Below are 22,488 nucleotides of genomic sequence, written 5' to 3'. Positions count from 1 at the left end.
TGTGTGGGCCAATCCTGCACTTCCATAGAATAATTTCAAATTATTATTAGGAACAAAGAAAGTGTATTAAAAGTGTAGATTCACACAGACTCATTGGGTTTGGAGCCAAAAGGATTCAGTGCAACCATCCAGTCTGATTTTCCCAGACTGTATTTCCTGCACCAAATAAAAACCCTTTATGGTTGTGCAAGCAAATATTTTTTAAAATTATGTTAGCTACTGACAAAGAGTTGTTGCATAAAAAGGATCTCCTGATCTTCTGATCTCTTGTGGCATTTTTCTTCACAGGCAAAATGTTGCAATTAATTTTCTTGGTAAATCTCTCTAGTGTTTAAGACTGCAGAGTTTGGTGTCATAAGAATAGATTTTTTTTCACACTGGTAATAAGAATTATTTTTGCCCTCATTTTAACTTCCGAGTAGAAAATTCTTGACTGTGGAAGAGATGTAAAAGATTCACAGATGAGGAGAAGCTGCTCCCACTGCTTTTTTTTTTTTTTAAGTTTTGACTAATTCTTTGATCTATCACTTCTATTATTTTCCACATCTATCATTTAGCAGCAGCACAAGCAGACCATAGGATGTAGGAATCATGTCTGAACAGAGACAAAAAACTTCTCAGAACATACAAAAAAACAGAGCAAAGGTGAAGAAGTAAAAAGCATGAGAGAAATATATTTGCAGAATGGCATCTTGGTTCCTGGGCTCTAGTGGGTGGGTATGGCCTTTTCATCTCACACAACCTGCTTAATTTACAAGGATTCTTTAACACCAAAGCATATTTGCTTGGATTGGAATGACTTTCCACCAATTGTAGAACCAGCTGGATCTTTATTTTTCAAGGTTTATCAAAGTTCAATTGACTCTGGCCAACATTAGTAATTTAGCTGCTAGTTAGTGACTTTGGTAAACTTTATATCTGGTGTTTAAGACAGTAAGTCTTCACTGATTAACATCTCACACAGTATTTATTCCTTTGGAAGTTTGGCTCACTCAACTTACAGTTTCTGAAATGACGAAACTAGAAGCCTGTATTACAATTTCATAAAAGAGTTCAAGTAAATCACAAGGCAGCACAATGCACATACAGTCAATGGACATCTTCTGGGAAGGCCTAATTTTTTCAGGAAAAAGAATCAATTACCACTTTCTTACATAATTTTCTGAGGATAGGGTAAGGCTTGTGAAAGCTGATGAAGCTAGCCAAGACTAAAAGATTTTAGTGCCCAATTTTATGTGCCCATTGTTGATGGTTTAAGTGGAGACAACCTTTTCATATACATGCAGCACTTTAAACTATCCTGCCTGAAAGGCTGAAATCCAAAAACCTCATGCTTTCTTTTAAGATGGACAAGATGAAAATGCCAGCAGAGTGAGTTAGTCACTAGAACTGCATGCCTTAACACTTACTGAGGAAGAAACTTAAATTAGGATCCAGTGCCAAGTTTAGCAACTATTTTCATATTTCCATATGTGTATTAGTGTCAAACCCAAATGCATAATCTGGTATGGCATTTAAATTTGCTCAAAACCAGTGGTGAACAGTCCAGAGATTATTATTTGCTGAAACCATTCTAGTTTTCAGTTAAAAATCTCATAGACACACCTGCTGCTAGTGACTCAGCTTTTAAGTAATGACTAAAGTATCAAACACAATATCAAAGTTAGAAGAAATTTCTAAAAATGGTTCCTTGGACTATTATTCCAAGACCTTAAACACACATTCAGTTTTAAGCTTGAGAACACAATTCTTAAACTTGCCTTAAATCTGAGCTTGATCAAACTAAGCATACACAGATTCAGCTTTCTGGAGGAGTGCTGAAGGCTGCTGAGACCAGTTTGCTAGGCCCAGCAGTTGAAATAAATAGCTCCTGTTGTGAATTCCCATTTGAAAACTGCCTCCACTATTTGGCACTCTGGTATTTCTCCTTTCTCAGGGATCACAGTGCTCATGCTCAAACTGGTGAGGCCATATCAGCGCTCCTTGTCCTTCTACTCAGGCACACCTGGACCTGTCTAGCAGGTATGAACATCATGAAAGCCTTTGGTGAAAAAGGCTTGGGAAGTCTCTGGCTGCAGAGAAGGGATGGTGTGAAGCTTCTGTCACTGATGTAGCACTGGTCTGTCCTCTGTTCACCTCCGTGTGGAAATCCGGCCGGTGCTGAAACCCTGGGATGAGTCACACTGTTTGGATACACCCACAGAACCAGGGATGGCAAAACTTCTACATAAATAGCATGCTAGTTGAAAAGAAACTGAAACCAAAACCTAAACAACACCCTAAACATGACTATTTTAACTGTTTGTTATTTTCCACCCCCCTTCAACTCCCAGCCAGGGAGGATGAGTTTAGAATTCAAGGTTAATAAAGCAGTATCTGTAGACTGCTGTTCTCTGGTAGCCTGTCATTCATCCTGTCACTTGTGCACAGACCTTCTTTTCTTGCTAGCAACAACAAAAAAATTAATTTCTATTTCCTAATTCTTCTTGCTTGTGTCACTTGAGTTTTCCTAGCATCCAGCAGCAATGCAGATACAGCTACTGGGGACCCTAAGCACAGTGCAGTCAGCAAAGAACATTTTACACATCAAGCATTTTCAGTCTCTTTTCCTTACCAAGATTTCTAACCTATGAAAATTTCCTAACAAGAGCAGGATAGGATGGGCCCTTTTCCTTAATAGATGGTCATTTTGCAGAACAAGGTGTTTTGCTAACAGGAAAATGTTATTAATTCTGGCTAAGCAATGACTTTCATAATGCAGCATTTAATTAATAAATGTAATTTATATACACACAGTGAGCCATAAAGATGACAGTATGCTCCCAGAAGATTTTTTGGTAATTGAATTTTATATCTTCCCATGCATTATTCTCTGTGCTCAAAGGAAAATATTGACAGCTACTCTTTTAATTTTTTTTTTTATTTTGAACTCTGCTGATAAACAGGCTACATTGCCAAAAACTACAAAAAAGAAATGAAAATATGATGTTAATACTTTTGTAACACATTACTTACTGTGGTGGCACAGTGGATGTCTTTCCATACATTGGCTTCCCTGGAGAGATCTGAGACTTCAAAAAGGTTATCAAGAATAACTTCCCCAATCATGTCATGTCTAGAAAATCTGTCAAAATCATAAACACTGAAATGCAATTTCCTGTTGCTGAGTTGATCATAGGCTACAGGAAACTGAAAGGTTTCATCAAAGACAGGATTTAATGTCTTTCTGTGAACTCGTGTCTGAAACTTCTTTTTCCTATCAGGAAGCAGATAAATCTTAACGTAGGGGTCGGATGTTCCTGTGAAGTCTTTAGCAGGCAGATCTAAGGCTTTGACAATTGTGACAGCCAGAAGTTCATTCTCATAATCGTACCGGAGAGTGAAGTTAAGTTTTCCACATGTTTTCACATCTTCTTGCTGCCCATCAGAATCCACGGACTTTTGTTTGTAGAGTTCTGGTTTTATTCTCCCAATGCTGGTTGTGGTCTCTCCCTTTTGCAGAACTGGGTCTGTCCCCATGTTAAAATCAACACTGGACACTTGCATCTGCCTTGGCAAGTGCCTCCTGAAAGAATTGTGCCTGCACACGCACATAGACACACAGACACACAAAACAAGCCATGGTTATCTCTGGGAAAAGACCATCTCTCAACAGAAAATATAAGAACAAATTAGTGAAAAGACTAAAAGAATTAAAAAATAATCCTCTCCACACCCCTTTCAGTGTTTTGCAAGTGTTCAAGCATCCTTGAGAGGAAATGATCATTCAGAATTAATTTCTTGGCCTAGGAAACACTCACTCCCAGAAATAAATATATTTATAACTTTGCTTTCAGACTATGCAGCTGAAACTGAATTCATGTACTTTCACAGAACGAGCTGACAGCTCCAACATCCCATAATCCCACTTTGCTAGGGCCTGAGTAAAGTACGGTCAAACTGAAAAAAATAAAAAAAGCACTTGCAGAATTTTCATCAGTACTCTCTGGTTTTTTGGAGGCATTCCATGGTGATTTTTCAATTAAATATTTAGCAGCCTTCACACTGATGACTGTAAAAGGCACCTGAAAGGGAAATGCAGAGCTGTGTCTGGAGGTTTTTAGCATGGTGCTTTGCCATCCTACAACATTTTATGTACACCTGCCTGGTATCTGCTACACTGAGGTGCAGGCTGCCTTCTCCAGAAGCATTGGGAATATTTTGTTCTGCTTGCAATGTGCAGAGTTTTGCCAACAATTTTCTGCCATTGCTGCTTTTTCTTTTTCTTTTGTTCTCATGGTCTGCTGTGCAGTGTATTAGAAAGCTGATTCCTGCGCCACTAGCAAGAAACAGCATGTTAAATTCCTTGCAATTCTGAATACAATGTTGCACAAACATATGTGTTTATGGGCTTATCTTCGCTCATGAATCTGAATGGAAATTTGTGCTGTTCCTACTAAGACTGAAATCAAACCCCTGGTGTGCCATACAACCTTAAAGTAGTATAAAAACACTGGACTTGCTTCACAGCATTTATCAGCAGCAGATGCCATTTTGACTACTCTATCCAGTCTATTTTTTAGGCATTTTCACATTTCCTTGGTACTTCCCTACCCCAACAATCTGTGCTACAGAAGCTTACCACCTCCTCCTGTGAGCACACTTAGTTGCCATTAAAGAACAATCCAATTGTCAGAATTTCCTCTGCTTTTTGCAATCAATTGCTTATTAATGCCGTAAGTAGCCTTGCCTTATTGCTTGGTTTCCCTGTTGTGTTGTGTTCTGAAAACAAGAGGTGTCACAGCTGCGTGTTTCTTTCTTTAAAACAGAAATGCAAATTGTCCATTTGAAAGCAACCAGGACTCATTTCATAGATATTATTTGTATTTTTGCTGTAAGTGAAGAGGTTGCAGAAGGCAAGAAGCACAAAACTGCCACAGTTCAGTTGAGCAGAGATACAAGGGGTAGTCTGCAGCTATTAAATAATAGACAAGAATGTTTCCCCTTTCAGCTGTTTCAGTCCTGCTAGGTGCAGGGAGCAGTCCTAGCTCAACACAAGAACAGGGCAGGGAGAGCTACATAGTCTAGACTTGAAGTAGCTCAAAAAACCCCAGGTGTTTGGATGTCAAATTTAGATGAACACTACACCTCTCTTGTAACACACTTTGCCTTTCCTTCTTTACAGATAGACAAGTTGAAAGATTTTCTTCTCTCTTAAATGTTAAAACTCCTTGAATTCATAGTGTCTAATTACCACATTGGAATGGAGTGAAAAATGAAAAGGCCTTGACTGGTCAGAAAAGTAGAATATTGTCCTCATGCAGTTTCACAGCTGTTGTGCTTTTGCCCTCCAAGAAGCACAAGACCTCATGGGGATGCCAAACATGGGTAAGGGGATGAACTCCACCCAAAATGTAGTGCAATAAATTCTTGGACAAGCAGCAGTTTAGGAACTATCTTTTTAGTATCTTTTGACTCAAAATGAGATCCAAGAAGATCCGTGTTACTGCTGCTTCTGTCAGTGCTAAGGAAACCTGGGCAGAGTGGCCTTCCTGAGTTCTCCTCACACCTGCAGCTGTACTTCTGAGGTGCCCAGATGGTCACAGAGTCATAGAATAGTTTGAGTCTGAGAGGACCTTAAAGATCATCCAGTTCCAATCCCCCTGCCATGGGGGTATCGTGTTCAAACCCTGTTGTACATAAGCAGTGCCTTTGCAGGGGAAACAGTGAAGCTGATTGTACAACATCAGTTTGAGCAGAAACACGTACATGACAAATTCTCTTTTCTTCAATTTCTCTTGCATTCTTGACAATCTAGGTTAATGCAATCAAAAGCAATATAAGACCACAAATCTATAATTTCTAAGGTACCAGCTTTCTTTTAAATTTTCAGACTTCATGTGCTTCAGATTCTCTCCTGAATTGTTGTGAGATGTCACTAAGTGAAAGAATGCATTTGTATTGCTGTTCCCTGTGGGAATCAGCAGCACTTTTGCTCTAGTAAGCCAAAGTCCTAATTACACAGTGCCTAGTATCTGTTCTGAGTCACAGCATTTCACCAAGACAGCTAATTGGTCTGCTAATTATTAAGATGTTTCATTGTTGTCATGGCAACATATTTATCTTTCTTTGTTCTGCAGTAACAAAGGGATTAATGACTGTGATAATGAAATTCAAGGATGTCAGAAAACAGGTTGTTAAAATGTGGCAGAGCTACCAACATCTGCAAATCCAGTTATGTCAGCCTCTACTGACTCTAACATGCAGCTCTCCTATAGAAGACTTGCCTTCCATAACAGAACAAATGCATTTTGAGTGATAGCAAATTTGCATGTAAATCTAATATAAAACTGTATTTTCATGGGCATAATGACACTATAAAGCTGATTTCTAACTCAGTAAGACTGTCACATCTGTGACAAGAGGGAGGGATAGGATGTTGATTTATGATATGACATGAGACTTATGAGGGATGACTTGGGTCTAGCTTTCCTAGATGACATTAGAGCAATCTTTTGGCCCAAAGCCAGAAAACAGCATGCTCACTGGTGATATTTAGACAGAACAAAAGCGTCTCTTTGCAAAAAATAGAATCAACATATATGTTTGTTTTTCTTTAACCTTAACAAACCCACACACCTCACTTTTGCCTTCCTGCCCCTTGGGAACTGACTGGCTCAACATGTTCCTCTCCAGTTGACACTAAAGAGTGAAAAGCATAATTTTGGAAAATACAGGTGAATGTTTGAAGAATGGATTTCCATAGAAGCAATAAACTATATTGCAAAATACTATGACAAAGTACGGGAAAGGGTGGTTCTCAGAAACACAGAGCAAAATTATTTGCAAATGAGCACCACTGCTGCAGTTCTTCTGCTGTTGTGGTTAGTTGGTATCAAGGACTAAAGAGCTTTTAACAAACAGATCTTCACATATTATCAGGGACTAGGAAAAATATGTAGTTAAAACTAAACAGAAATGTATCATTTCCCCATACTAACATGTCTCTTGTGTCAAATGTGCAGTCTAAAAATGTGATTGGACACATTTGATTGTTGCTCTGATTGGCTTATTAAAATCCTCATGGTTCAGTTACATTTATTTTATTAAGAGCTGATGGCTGCATGAAGCCATCACAGAGCTGGTTACAACCCTTTAATCTTCCCCATCTCAGATGAGATCAGTGTACAGGAGGCAATCCAGACAGCAAATGGTTCTCTCAGCCCCTTTGTCAATGGAATGTATTTAGAAGAGGGTGCATCTGGATCCCTCAGGACTCCTGAGGACAACAAAACATTGAAGATGGTGCAAGAGAAGTCATGCTACCTCTGTATCTGCCTTTGGCTCCTTTTTATTTAGAGGCCCCCAGTCAAGGACTGGAGGGCCAGGTTTCAGTCATTTTGCTGGTACTTCATTGCCAGCTGGGCTTAACACAAAAAAAGGGAATAATTCAGAAACCTGGTCCAAATGTCCAGCCTTATTCTCACATATGATATTCTTGGTAGCAGCAATTAATATGGGCTGTTAAGTTAGGACTCCTTTAAGGCAGGCAGGGTGTAGATAAAATGTGTTTACAAACAGAAAGATCACCATTTCTGGGTAATTTTTAAGGCACATGTCATTGTAAACATGTTTTGTAAAAGGATACAGAATTTTTCACTGTACTCTAAAAGAAGGTGATGTTTCCAAACACCCTGTTACTGTTTGGCTGTAGTGGGACAGTTCTGAAAGCACGGGAATTGTCCCTTTCAGAGGAGATAAACACTGATAATCTTGAAATAAAAAGAAACCTCCCTTACAAGGTTGCAGAAAGACTGGTATTGATAGGAGGTTTTGCTTATGTAAAATTGTCCTTGGCTTCACAAATATTTTGTGTTCATTTAGATCTTAGTCCAAATCACTCTAGAGACCTGTGAGAATATTTTCACTGCCTGAAGTAGATCTGGAGCATATCCCTGGAACTTCTTTCTTGCCCTATAGTACCACTGAGACTATTCAAGTCCATTTGCCAGACAGCTATATCTTCTGTCTATTCAGGAGGTCAGATAGTCTGAATACTTGGATTTGATAGATAAACTCAGTTAATATCCTTTTAGCAGTGAGCTGGGTAATGGGCTTACCATGCTAAACTGTATGGATTTTTGTTCCTCTGTGTTTAGTGCAATAGTTACAAGTTCACATTTATCCAAGTGTTGTGGGAATGTTCCTCAATGTTTGGATGATGTGCTCCTGCTCTGAGCAGATGGATACAGTAGCAGGAACCAGACATAGCCAGGGTAATGTGGCTTAAAGCCAGCTGGACAGTCTCATAATTCAGGACATGTTTCAGCTGCTAAAGTCAGTCAGACCTCCTCTGGCTGGAGTGCTCTCATTTTGGGAGCTTCATGAGGCTTCTGCCTGGCTCTTCTGTGAGGTTGGAATAGCTGGGAAAAAGCACTTGAGCACTCACCACCACAACAAGTGCACTGAGCTGGCAAAACATTGTCTTTAGGGCTCCCAGGAGGCCAGCAAACTATGTGCCCACTCAGTGTAAAGCATGTGTCTTCTCCTCCTTTTGCCTCTAATTATTGTGAATGTGAGCCTTTTTTTGTTTGTTTCTTTGGGTTTAGTGGGTTTCCTCATTTGGTTGATTTTGGGTTTGTTTTTTTCTTTTAGTATGTGTTTCCTTAGCAAACAGCATTTTGAGAAAAATGCTACTTCCTACACAGTATCTGTACTGTAACTTATGGCATTGCACAATACTTCAGGTGCCTCTTTTAGCCTTAATTTTCCCAATCTTTGCTTATGAAACAATCCCCTTTTTATTTAGAATTTGATTATCACAGTTCATTGTTTGTTTCCATGCATTAAATTTACTGACAGTGTTTGAAGAAAATCCCATTTGAATCTGTAGATCCCTGCATGTCTTCACTGCTTTTAAGTATAAAGTGGCACCTAATGCAAAATTAAATTTTGTGTCCTCCACTTTAATACTAAAGAAACCACTAAGGAATACTGTGTGCATGTCATTTATTTATAGACCTATAGGGAATCTGTACAGCTTTAAGATCAGTCTATAAGGATCTGTATTTTTAGACTGTAATTTTAATTCCTTAGTAATCAGCAAACCATGTCTTCAGGAAATGTGCCATCAACAATGAGTCTGTCATTTATCTGGTTGAAAGGGAAACTTTCATATGCAAAAACAACTGATATAGCTATAAAAAACATCTCTGTGAAAATCTAGACTTGCAGTTCTTAAAAAAAAAAAAAACAAACCACTGAAATATGTTTTCTTATAATCAAAACCCAAAAGGGAAATGCTTAAAGTGGCAACATCTATCTTTACAAAGTAGTGGAAGATGTAGATATGTTAAAATTATTATGTAACTGAAGGTACACTAAACGTTTCAGAATATTCTGTCCAATGTGGCTTCACATTCACAGGAGCGATGTTTTACCCATAACTTCTAAGAAACCTGTGAATAATCCTGGATGCTGGAAATTTCCAGCAGTGTTCCTGCTCTACTTGTTCCTGGGAAAGGTGCCATGAGTGCGAGTGCCTCTGGCTTACCTTGATGAGGATGTGGGCTCCGTGATCTGCCTCTGCATCCGAGCATGTCTGATCAGGTGCTCCTTCAGTGCGTTCTGGACCTCTGCTGGAATATCAGGTGAAGTGTGGCTGATTTTCAGCGCAGCTTCAAGCACCTTGGTGGTAGCTTTCCCATTTTCTTTGACTTCCTTTTTCTCGCTGTTCTCCAAGACCTCCGTGGGAGCGCTGGAGTTGCTCTGCGGGACATTACTGGCACTGGAGGTGAGAGGTTTGCTCCTCCAGCAGGGCCAGCACAGCTTCCAAAAGACAAAAAGCGAGACCACCAGCAAGGCGAGCCCGCAGAAGCTGACGACGACTGCTAAGAGACTGACTGAGACATCTGCAAGGAATTGGAAACGAAAATCATCGTGACAGACAAACATGCAGAGAAAAAAAAATTAAAATAACACAGGGAAGGAGATAGAAGCATTTTTGTTATTATGTTTGTGTAGAGCTTTAAAGTCCTATTTAAAATTGTGAGTTTTTTCTTTTTTTTAATTTCTGACATTTAAGCCTGTACCTTTAATATATTATTATTTTCTAATATCTGCTTCACAAGCACTCCTTTAATTGTTCAGGATAAGGGCCAGTATGTGTACCACTCACCACATACTCAGACATCCTTCTCAGGAATTTTCCTTCTCAGGAAGTAAGGAAACCATCCCAAAACCTCCCAGCCACTGTTGGCTAAAGGACTTCGAGATCAGTAGGTGAAAGAAATGTTGACCTACTTTGCTAAAGAAAAGTTATTATAATCAAACAACAAATATCCTCACTGAGATTTAAAGCAAACACATGAGAATTCTGTTCCCAAATCTGTATTTCCAATTTTGAAAACAAGTGCCTATATAGACAGCCTTCTCCTTAGGGGTAAAGTACACATCCCTTTGCTTACTGGCTTCAGGTGGAGGACACAGATGCTGAAAACATCAACAACTTTAATTTCAACCAGAGGTTGTTGATGCTTATATCTCTAGAACATACATTTAGAACATCAAGAAGACGCTTATGAAAAACTTAAGCCACAGTCAACATTTTCTATCAGTACACATGAAGACAGATTAGATCTAAACTTCTAGGCTGATGCACAAATTTTTTTTTGAGATTTGCCAAACTTCTGACTCTGTGTGCCAACTGCTTCAGAAACATTTAAACCCCAACATTTAAGATAAAGTCTGTCATAAATAAGAGATTTCTGTGGTTAAATCATCAGCTCTGGACTAAGGCTATGTCAGACCAAGATAACACAGATATATCAGTATCTTAAATTCTGCTGTGAAAATGCAGCTGGCTTCAGAGAACACAGTGAAATGCCCTGAGCTGTACAGAGATATGCTGTGCACTGAGCTACTCCTGCTGCCCTGTATTTGATTTTTGCTGCCAAAACTGCTTAGATTATCCAACAGCCTGGCCAAAGATAGAAAGACAGATTTCATGCCAACAAAATTCTGTGGACACACATGTATTTTAGGAGATGGTGGATCACCAGGACTGCCAGTTGAGCCCTAATTAGGAGTTTTATTCTATGTGACATGCTTCCATTTTCTTTTCCAATATCTTTTAATGTTATAACCAAAAAAATCCCTTTCCTTTTCAAAACAGCCTTTTATATGCCTTAAAATTATTCATTAAGCCCTGCTTAAATACTCCTCAAGTAATGGCTGCTGCTGTTTGTTACAACAAGTTTTGACAGTTTAACAGCTAATACTTGGTATCCATAACTCCAGGCTACAGGCTACTAAACTGAATCACTGGAAAAGTGCAAAGAGAGCATGAGCATATTTTTATAGATTTTCACATGGGCAAGAAGGTATGGATTAGCTCCATGAAACACGATGGACCCCACCAGTGCTTATGATAACTGAAGACAGAAAGATGAAGCAGAATGATGAAGACAGAAAGGTGGAGATTTGGGAATGTTTTCTTTATTAATATATAATATCCAGATGCATCTGCCAGTAACAAACACTGAATTTACAGACCACTCCTCATGAAAATATGCGAGAAAAGCAAAAATGTATAGAAAATGTTGTAATCTGGAGATCACACCCTCCTAGACAATTCCTAGACATGGATCAGGAATCAGAATAGGAAAATGATCATTCTTAATGTGTGGTTTGGATATGCCCTTCTGTTTCAGCAGACAACAGACACTAATAGCAAGGAGAAAGGCTCAGTTCCAGGGAATGGTCTGTAGTGGGTTGACTGACAGATGCCAGAGGCCCATCAAAGCTGCTTTGTCAGCCCCCTCCTCAGATGGACAGGGGAAAAAAAGATATAACAAAAAACTTGTGGGTCAAAATAAGGACAGGGAGAGATCACTCAGCAATTACTGTCATGGGCAAAACAGACTTGGGAAAATAAATTTATTACCCATCAAATCAATGATGACTAATAAAACCAAATCATAAAAGACTTTTCTGCACTCCTCCCTTCTTCTGGGGCTCAGCTTCACTCCTCCCTTCTCTGCCTCTCCCCTCCAGCAGCACAGGGGGATGGGCAATGAGGCTGCATTAGTTCATCACTCAATGTCTCTGCTGCTCCATCCTCTGCAGGACTCTTCACGCTCTTGCCCTGCTGCTCTCCTGCACTGTGTGGTCCCTGGCACAGGAGCCAGTCCTGCACAAACTCCAGTGGGAATCCATTCTACACACTGCTCCAGGGTGTCCCTTCTGCTGGGAGCAGACCTTTGGGAGCCCACTGCGGGGTCAGGAGTCTTGCCAGCAAACCTTCTCCAGGGAGGGATCCTCTCTCTTTCCATAAGTCCAGAGATGCTGCCAGGAGCCTTCTATAGGGTGGGCTCCTCACAGGGTCACGCCTCCTTTGGGAATTCACCTGCTTTGGGACTGGGATGCCCCACAGGCTGCAGTGGTGATGACCTGCAGTGGGAGGCACCTCAATCTCACACCTGGAGCTCCTCCTCCCCTCCTTCTTCCCAGACCCTTGTGCCTGCAGAGCTGTTCCTCACAAATTCTGACTCCCCTCTTCCAGCTGCTGATGCACATCAGATTTTTTTTCTCCCTTCTTAAAGATGTTTTCCTTCAACCCCTGTGTTGGGGGCTCAGCCTAGACCATCCTGGAGCCAGCTGGCCTGGGCTCTGCTGCACATGGGGGAAGCTTCCAAAAGCTTCTCACAGAAACTCCCCCTCCTGCCAGACAAACCCCAAACCTGGCCAGACAAACACAATGCACAGTCAATACTGAATTTAATGTATTCATGCAGAGGTAGGCCTTGCTGAAGAACCTTCTTTGACAGATTGAACCAGACCAATTGTCAGGCAACCTGCCCAAATTTTTTTTTTCTGTTCTCCAAGTGTGACAAACAGTAGAACTCTTGAAAATGTTAATGGTCTGCCAGGAATAAATAAAAATGAGGAAAAAAAAAGAGAAGAAAACAAAAAAAAGAAATTAAATTTTGGGTGATTTGCAATATTGCCAGCTCCGTTTAGGGATGGTTGGCATAATTAGGTTATATTTTGAGAGGAAGACTTTTAGAACTGAAAATTGTGGAGTTTTTTTTCCATTTGGAAAATGTTGAAGGAGGATGTTTTAACAACTTTGAAACTGCTGGAAACATTTCAAAACCAGAAATATGAAAATTGATCCCTTCCAGCAGAGCTTCAATTTGATGAATAGATACTATCAGCTGAAAAACATTGCATCAAAGCATTTCTAGCCAATTCTAATTTAAGTTTTTCACTGCAAGACATTTTTCAAGCCTTCAAATAACTTCTTGTCTCCTTTCAACACCTACTCCTGTACTTCAGCTTTCTCTAAGCTGTTTTTCTGCACTTCCATTAAGCTACTTCAAAGTTGAAAAAGCTCCTGAAATCTTTACAGAAAATATGTTTTATATCTGTAAAATAATCCCGTGAAACATCTAAAGTCTCACAAGCAGAGATAAGAACTAATTCTATAAACAGTTGTAGTCTCAATTTTTTGCTATTTTATTAATAAATTAAACAGCCACGCATATTGAATTTCATAGTGCAACAAATACAGGAAATATTTGAATTCCAAGAAAATTGACCAAAAAATAGTTCATTACGGAAAACTACTTAATCACATTTATTGCCACAATTTCTACAAAGCAATCACAATGCCATAAAATAAAAATTTATATACAAAGCATATTGTTTCATGTCCTTCCTTCTGTCAGTCACCCAGTTGAGCAATTATGAGACATTTGTTGTTATGTGAAGACTGAAATCATCTGAGGAGCAGTAAAACCCTTTGTGTGTTAGGCTGGATGTGTCTCTTATATTAAGGTTTTATAGGAAGTTTGGTTGAAGAATGTAAAACTTTAAGAGGAAGGTTTGGAGCTTCTTCACACCCCTGCCAAGGAGTCCTGATAGGGAAGAAAAATGGGTACTGAAGGATAGATTTGCCATCAGACCACAACTGCACTTCACATACAAAAGTATTAGGATATAAAACTGGTGACAAATTCAAAGAGTGCCTAAGTTTTTAAGGGTAGAGGAGATAATGCTGAGACAGCATTCATTGTTAACATTGTGAATAATGTTCTCACCGGTCCAAAAGAAAACAAAAACTATCTTGAACAACTCTTTCTGAACTGGTAAATGCAGATTGTCTGCAATGATTTAAATTTGCACGGAAAAGGATATCCCTCTGAAAATTAAGAATTATCACAGAATTATGCATTTCCCATTCTTATTCTCATACTTGGTGTATTCAAGAATGTCAAGAAGATCTTTTCTCTCATACCATCCCCTTCTGGTCAGTGGGAGATCTTTCAATGACTTCATTTCACTCTTGGTGAACTCCCTTTTCTGATGTCTGTTCTAAACATCTTATTTCTAGTCTTGATAAAATTTAATAACTGAAAGCATCCTGTTTCCTGTTTCATGATTTGTATTTAAAACTACTCTTTCAAGATATGAAATTTTGGACAAATTTATATTTCTCATTTAAAAAAGGCATGTCTACTGAGAAGCCTTGAAAATTCTCAGTATTTTTATAAACACCCTGGGATACATTTCTACCATAAAATCTCCTTAATAGCCAGTCTTTTTCACCAGGCAATGGTGTCATTCTTTCTTTTTTTTTTTTTTTTTCTTTTCTGGGTTCTAGGTAATGTCTTGAACATTCGGTTTGGTACTATGGATTTCAAAAATTTTTTGTTTGGAACTTGCCTCAGAAAAGTCCTGCCCATGGATCCATTTGCAAGCATGCACATTGACAGACTTCCATTTCAAAACCAAATTAAGGTGACTTACATTTTAGGCAACATATGCCTCATGAGGCTGAATTTGGAAAAACATACTGCACAAGCCTGTGATCCTGAATGGAGACAGAAACACCACACAGAGCTGTGATGTGGATGCCCAGGTGTGTGAGGGTCAGGCACATCTGAAATGAACCACATTAGAGAGAATGGATTCTTCTCAGAAAAGGAACAGGGGTGAAAGGAACACCTGGGAAAAGGAGGGATCTAGTCTCTTCTGGCCCATTTCTTTGTCTATATCTGATCGTGGTTCTCTTAAATATTTAAAGGGCAATGTCTGCAACCTGTGCTCAAACATATTTTTCTTTAACTTGTACTTAATCCTGTCCATAATAAAGGAACTCTTGTGTAAGTAATACCAGGAGTCAGCTAAATCAATAAATAAATTAATGTCTCTGATTTTCTAAGATTTGAAAGGAAGCAGGGCCCTTATAAATTATAAAAGGTCTGGGGCCAATAAATCTCCCCTATCCCTCGTAGATGAACTAGTTGGTTCAACCCATCATTTCTGCTGTTTGGTTTTCCTTGGGGAAATTTTAAACACATAAAAACTTGCTGGTATTAATTTTTACTCTGCATTAGCAGATCTTCCACAATTACCTCTGTCTCATCCAAATCCCTTCAGATGGGGACATGATGCTCTAGCATGCCTCAGAAAGTGGCAGATGCAGAGTCTTGTATTTTCTTTCTCAATCTGAACCTGTCAAAACACCTGACTTAGATGTCAAATGGAAAAAAAAGCCTTTAACTTAAAAGAGTCAGTGTGACCTCCTCGCCTGTTCCCATGGAGAAGCATCCTTAGATCTTCCTCTGACTTTTACTCTGTGAATGTGAATTATTGTGAATGTGTTCACTCCCTGTTAATTCATTCTGGTGTCTGAATTTGTTCCACCACCATCTTCTGGATGGTAGATCATTTCTTAATGCTAGTAGAATTCTATGATAGCTTTTTTCCTGACAGGAGGGGAACCAAATGAATTCAGGGATCACTGTGATTTACTGCATGATCACAGCATGCAGAGTTATGAAGCTCTTTTCAAAATCAATTTATCTAAGCTATATTAGAGACGATGGTTCTCACTTTAGCCTGGTTGGGTCTGTAAATTATTGGTCTTCACTTTCAAGCCTCTTTCTGGCCTACATACTTTTCTGCTTGTTGACTCTCAATCTCAACAGGAGGGACTCTCTGCTAGACCCACACCTGCCCATTTAGCTTTCGATTAAATGAAAAAAAACCTACAGCCTTAGGCTTGGTCCCATGCAGTTCTCACACTTTTGAGGATCTCTTTGTTTCTGGAAGAAGCCCTTCCTATCCTCTTTCAGTTAGAACACACCAGGAGCTCACTGGACTGCTGCTCACCACAAGCACACCATAAGCTGTAAGGAGGTTCATGCAGCTCAAGTGTCATCTCTGAATTGTCATGGCTATGTTTACTCTTACCCAGCATTATATAACAAACATCTCACACATGTGACATCATCCAGGAAAATACTATGTGTCTTCATCATCTTTATAGATTTGTTCTCCAGATGGTATATATCTTCCTGAATTTTCCCCTAGTGTTTCTTTACTAAATGGGTATAGAGTAAGATTCTTTTGTAAACCTTCTGGGTTTTTTTCTGTGTATTGCTGCTATTTGCATTGTTGTGACTGCCTTCACATTTGCTGTAAATAAATCTGGTTTCAGTGGTACATTTACTCCCCTGTTTTGCCTTTATGCTGCTGAATTAGATGCATTTCTGATTCTCGCAGCTTATTAACACTGATTTCGTAAGTTATGTTTCTCAGTCACCCTGCACTTTTTTCTCACCAAGCTGTATTTCTCTGACAGCAACATTGATCTAACCAGGTGATAAACTGTATGATATATAATTTGGTCGGTCTGTTAACTGTTAAAATGTTTATTATTTGGTTTTCTCACATTCCCCTGTAGCGGAGACACTGTTTCATTTCTCTATAACAGAATGCTCACTTGTTTCACACAACAGTTACTTTATCACATAGAAAAATGCTCCTCTCTTGCATGACAGTCCTATGCTGGACACAGTAGCCCTCACATTTGTCCAAGCCATTTCTCATCCCCTTCATGCTTACTTTGGCACAGTTGAGCAGAACTTACAACCACTCTGTGGGGTAAATTTGTTCTTCCCCCTCTCCTAAACAGATCCAGGCAGTGCAAGCACAGCCACAGCTCACACTGTTTGTGGATGTGCATACACTGTGTGCATGAACACAGCGTGTTCAAAGGAAACAGGACTAAATGTAAACTAAATCAGCTGCCATCCAGCAGGCTGAGAGCTGTCAGAGAAGCTTCTGGCAGCCAACAGGAGGCACATGGCAGCTACAGCAGGAGGACACAAGACATTGCTTTTCGTGGAAGAGTGAGTCTGTATTACAGACTGGCCATGTGCAGGATGCTCCAGTGCTTTCTCACTCCCTCTGTACTTTTATAGCAAACTGTCAGTCAGAGGTAGGGTTAAAAACTTGGTAGGTTAAACTGTTAACAGAATAACTGTCAGTAGAATATTTACATGAATAACAAATGATCCCCTAGAAGCTGATGCTCTTTGCATGGTCAACTTTCAAAAATCAATTGTCTGACAAGCAAAGGAGCAAGAGTGAACATCACTCTCAAGATATTCACTATCCACTCTAGTGGGCAAAAATATGCCCTCAATGTTTATACCAGAGCTGGGTTTCCAGATCTGTAATAAACATTTGCCACCCATGGGAACTGATAATGAGAGAGTAAAATTTTGCATGACCAGCAGGCCTAAAAAAAGGCAAAGAGCACAAAGTACCCACCATTTGCAGAGGACATAAAATGAATTTTAAACATGTGTCCCTAGAGCAGAATGTCCAACTCCTCTCATTATGCTGTATGCAATTGGCTTAATCTTCAGAAATGCTCACAACTGGGACCTTTGATGTGCTTGGTTCCACTGAAAATGAGGAGGGATGCTTAGCTGGAAAAAATTAATTAGAGTCCTTTGTTAATGAGATAACCTGAGCCAAGATTCCAGTATAACCACACTGCATATATGAGTTTGTGGCAGTTATAAAAAATTAATAATTTAATAAGTTTAGAGATAATTTTTATTATGTGAAATCCTGCACATCCAGCGGCCATTTATTTTCCACCTTAACTCTTATAAATTGACATCTTAATTATTTTGACCAAATATACTGGAGGTGTAAGATAAAAACAAAGCAGCTGCACATCTAATTGAGCATTTTGCCAAAAATACTGTAACTTTCAGAAGAAAGCTCACAGTCATCTAATCATACAAAAGTACTATAAGCCTAAACAGCTTCCTAATCTTTTCACTTGAGCATTCCCCTGAGATGAGTGAATTAATAATTCTTGTAATTACTGGGACATAAAATATAACAACAGATGTCTATATTCACTTGTCTAAAGCTCTTAGAAAATTACAAAATTTTCTGTCTCTTGAAGTTTATTTGCTGTGAGTTGTGTAGATTGATTCTTCATTACACTAAATATGATTACCCCTTCTTGACCCAAGTAGTGAGCAGTAATTGCGGGTCCTAAGGTGTTGGTTTTGATACTGAGAGGAAAAAAAACCTGTTGAATAATCAGTCATTTCTTTGATGCAAACCTGTCTGATCCCTTATTGGAAGGAAACCGGAATATCTCCCCTTTCTGCTTTGTTGCTTCATTTTGTTATACTCTGCCTTCACAGAGCCATACTCACCCTTTTTTCTTCTGACTGTATCTCCAGCTTCTTCTTCTTTGTTTATCTTTTTAATGCTTCTTTCTCTCATCTAGGCATATACACTATTAAAAAAAAAAATCACTGCCCAGCATCTCTGCTTCCCTCTGAAACTTCTTGGGTCATGGGGTCAATATTGTCTCTTTTTTTTTTTTTTTTGAGCCTGTGATTGGGTGATGTATCTTCTGCCTCAAGTAGCAGATTCCTCTGAGACTTGGCTGCTTTTCATGGTCTAGCTGAACAGAAAGCTCTCACCAGGCTTACTGACATAACCATATCAATGCAGTTCTAGTTGCATTTCACAGCGTTTTCAACTTCCAGTTATCCTTATATTAAGTAAAAATGGTCTGCTTTCCTTTTTACCCTTTTACTTTCTGGAAGGGTCTTGCACCATTCACTTCTTTTCAAATATGTGTCTCCTCATGGTTTACAGAATCACAGAATATTCTGAGTCGGAAGGGATCCACAAGGATTATCTAGTCCAACTCTTAGCCCTGCACAGGACCATCCCCAAGAATTACACCATGTGCCTGGAAGCATTGCCCAAATGCTTCTTGAGCTCTGTCAGGCTTGGTACTGTTTAGACTTCTTTCCTTTAGTGACATCTCATTAGTGATTTTTTGCCTATTCTACCTTTGTGATACTTTTAGGTATCTTTTTGAGACAAGGAAAACTGAATGAACTTACTATTTCCACCTTTAATTAAGAGTATCTATGGTTGTTCGGTGCTCTGGACAACATTAGCTTTATCCATAGAGATGGCAAGGAACTCTATGTGCATTTGAGGAGGAGATACGGCATGGTTCACCTTTCAATGACACCACTTCTCTCACCTTCAACTGTATTTAGAGTATTTCTGCTCATAAAACTGATGCAAGTTATATTTATATCTTGTCTACCTAAGTGTTTACATATTAAAATATTGTTAATTATCAACGATGACAGTGTGTCTGGTCCTCCTCTGGAGATAGACTATTACTATATGTTCATTAGCAGTGTTGTTAATGAGATAATGCTCAATATACTGGGCGTCTCAGTAAAGTTGACACCCATTATCTAATATTGGTTTCCTTTTAAGGGGAAAAGTGAGATTTAGGAATTCAACTGAGATGTGGTACCCAGTGGTTCCAGCTCCTGGTCTATTAGCTATATTTTTTTCCCTAGGCTAACAACTGTAAGGTAGTTAGGGTTTACAAAGGGAACCCCAAGCAGATTGTTGACTTTCAAGAAATGTTTAAAGAGAAGCTCCTCTTATTATACACAATGGAATATTGAACCAAGTGTTGAAGATTCACATTTTCTAAACAGCAGATCTTGGTTTACCTCATGGAATGTTTTGTGTCCTTCATATCCCACCTGTTTATACACTGACTTTGCAGATCCCAGTTTTCCAGGCTCCATAGGGTAATGCTATTTTCATTCAACCTTCTACCATTCAGACCAAGACTAACACAGACCATGATCAGAATATTCATGATCTGTGCTGGCGGAAAGGCTGCAGCCCCCTCGTCCCTCCTCGCCTTGCTGCCCTGCCCTGGCAGCTGGGTCGGGCTGGGCTGAGGAAAGCAGGGTCAGACAACAGTGATTTTGGTCTGAGATACCACAAATAACCTGCGATTTGTGGTTAAATCGGGTATTCAAAGAAAAGAAAACAACAAAAAGGCCATCAGCTGCAGTGGCAGCGACAGCACAGCTAGGGCACCTGCTGAAAACCTGCTGCGTTACATGGGCTGGTGTTAATTTATTTAAGTTGCATGGTTACCCTTGGCATTTGCTGGCCATAATGCAAGCTGTTCATTTGCATTTATGGACAGACAGTAGAGGTTATCAATCCCTTCTAGCAGAAATTAAGCTCAGAACTTCGAGCAACTTTTGAGTCCTGTCTTAATAATAAGTGCCAAGGAAAACAAGGTGCCTAGGGAGCACAACACAAGATAATGTAAAAGTGCAGAGTTGGTATCAAAAGGTGCAGAAATCCAGATATCAAAAGTCATCACTTTTAAGACTTGAAGTCTTAGTTTCAATATGACAATTTTTATGAATTTGGAATCTTTAAACCCAAATTTTTTCCTTCCACCCTACCCAAATTTTCCTGGGCAAGTGTCCTGCGCCGGACCGAAGCTGTGCCCTGACTCCACAGGTTCCCACTGCCTGTCAGACGGCTCTCCTGCCTCCCCCAGCGATGAGCGGAGAGGATGCAAAATACTCTAACCCCACTCAGAAAGGGGCGAGCTGCATCCCGAGCCCTGGCTACACCCCAAGCCCTACCGGCTGCCCGCACTCCCCGCCGCCCAACCTGTTGCCCGGGCTCCAGCATCACACGCCAAGCGCAGAGGGACGGCCGGGGACAGGAGAGGGCGAGAGGGTGCAGCCCACGCGTGGCGAGCCCGGCTCGTGGAACCGCTGCCCGCCCGTGACAGGGGCAGGGACCGCAGCGCCCTGCCCCGCTGCCCGCCCGTGACAGGGGCAGGGAACACAGCGCCCTGCCCCGCTGCCCGCTCGCACGGCCCCGCATCGGCGCCGAGCTTTCCGTACAAACTCCCGTCGTGGGGAAAACCTTGCCGAAGCGGAGCAGCGGGTGGCAAACGAGCGAGCTGCGGGGCTACGGGGCCGTCTCCGGCGGCGATTTCTGTCCCCTCGGCGCCTGTCCGCGCTCCCCGGCCCCACGTTTGCCCGCACCCTCGCCCGCTGCCCCCGCGTTCGCCCCGCAGCTCCGGTCCCCGCCCCGGCGGTCCCGGCGCTACCCTCAGCGCTCCTCGGCAGCCTCGGCGGTCTGCGAGAGGGAGCGGATTTTAAAGCGGGCTGCGTGCCTGCCCCCCACCCCGTCCGCCCCCTCCGCACGCAGGGAAAGCAAAGGGAAAAGTTGCGCTCTCCGGCCGCCCACGCCTCGCTGTCCGCCCGCGGCGGCGGCAGGACGAGCCCGGCGGCGGCGGCGCCGGTGCCGGTACCTGTGCCGCCGATGCCCTGCCGGGAGCTCTCCAGGGGGAAGATGCCGGCGCACTTCTCCCGCTCCACCTGCCCGCCCAGGCACAGCTCTGAGATGATCTGCAGCGCCTTGTGGCAGAGGCTGCCCACGCCGTCCTCCGCCGGGAAACTCATCTTGCGGCCCGGCCGCCGCCGCTAGGCCATGGTCGGCGCGGGACGGCTCCGCGCCCGACCCGCGCTGCCTCCCGCGGGGAGCGGAGCGGCGGCGGCGGGAGCGGCGCGAGTGCACCGAACAAGTAGTGAAGGAGCGGGGGGAGGCAAAAAAAGAAAAAAAAAAAGGGGGGGGGGGGAGGGGAAAAAATAAAAAGAGGGGGAAAAAAATAAACATCCACTTAGCAACGCCTTTTGTGGCTCCGGGCTCCGGCAGGCGGCTCGGCCAATGGCAGCCCGGCGCGGGGGGCGGGGGGCCCTTGCATCCCCCGGGAAACTTTTCCTTCCCCCGCCCCGCGGTCCCGCTCGGTGCCATGCGGTGCGGTGCGGTGGGCGGGAGCGGCGGGCGGAGCGCTGTCCCCTCCCGGCCGCAGGAGCGCCGGCCCCGCGGGGCAGCGGGGACAGCTCCCAGCGCGGCTCCTCGGTCGCTCATCGCGCCGCCATCGCCGAGCAGAGCTGCTTCCCCACCGCTCGGCTCGCTTATTCCGAGGTGACCTCGGCGGGGTGATCTTCAGCGCGGGCTACCGAGCCGCGTCGAATAACTTCATTGACCAAATCACCATCTCCACCCCGCTTCTCCGCAGCGGAGGCAGCGGGACTGTTGATTCTGTCGATTCCTTTAACTTCTAAAGGAGTTAGGGGAACTTTACGCTTATCTGGTCTGTTTCCGCAGCAAATTCTGTAATGTTGGGTTATTTTATAGATAAAAAAGTTGCAGCTACGGGGTATGTTTGAATATACTTCTAAAAATCAGCGCAGCATATACCACTAGTGGTTGTTTCAGTTATTGGCTGTGGACTGAACAAGACTTCATCTGTTA

At 41.6% G+C, this 22,488-nt stretch overlaps 1 protein-coding gene across 1 annotated transcript in view; it reads right to left on the bottom strand.

Annotated features, from left to right (window-relative positions):
* SYT10 (synaptotagmin 10) overlaps positions 1 to 21,769 on the bottom strand; it is a 44,795-nt gene extending 23,026 nt beyond the window's left edge. Inside the window, exons 1-3 of the mRNA XM_021551911.3 lie at positions 21,482 to 21,769; positions 9,533 to 9,890; positions 3,016 to 3,580 (exon numbers count right to left, since the gene is read on the bottom strand). Of these exons, the coding sequence (XP_021407586.1) occupies positions 3,016 to 3,580; positions 9,533 to 9,890; positions 21,482 to 21,632 (1,074 nt within the window). The 5' untranslated portion in view covers positions 21,633 to 21,769. The remainder of the gene's footprint in view (positions 1 to 3,015; positions 3,581 to 9,532; positions 9,891 to 21,481) is intronic.
* Positions 21,770 to 22,488: the final 719 nt, after the last annotated feature.

The sequence above is a fragment of the Lonchura striata genome, chromosome 5 (assembly GCF_046129695.1).
Source record: "Lonchura striata isolate bLonStr1 chromosome 5, bLonStr1.mat, whole genome shotgun sequence".
NCBI lineage: Eukaryota > Metazoa > Chordata > Aves > Passeriformes > Estrildidae > Lonchura > Lonchura striata.
Note: the sequence above shows the minus strand (reverse complement) of the source record. Positions and strands in the feature narration are given on the sequence as shown.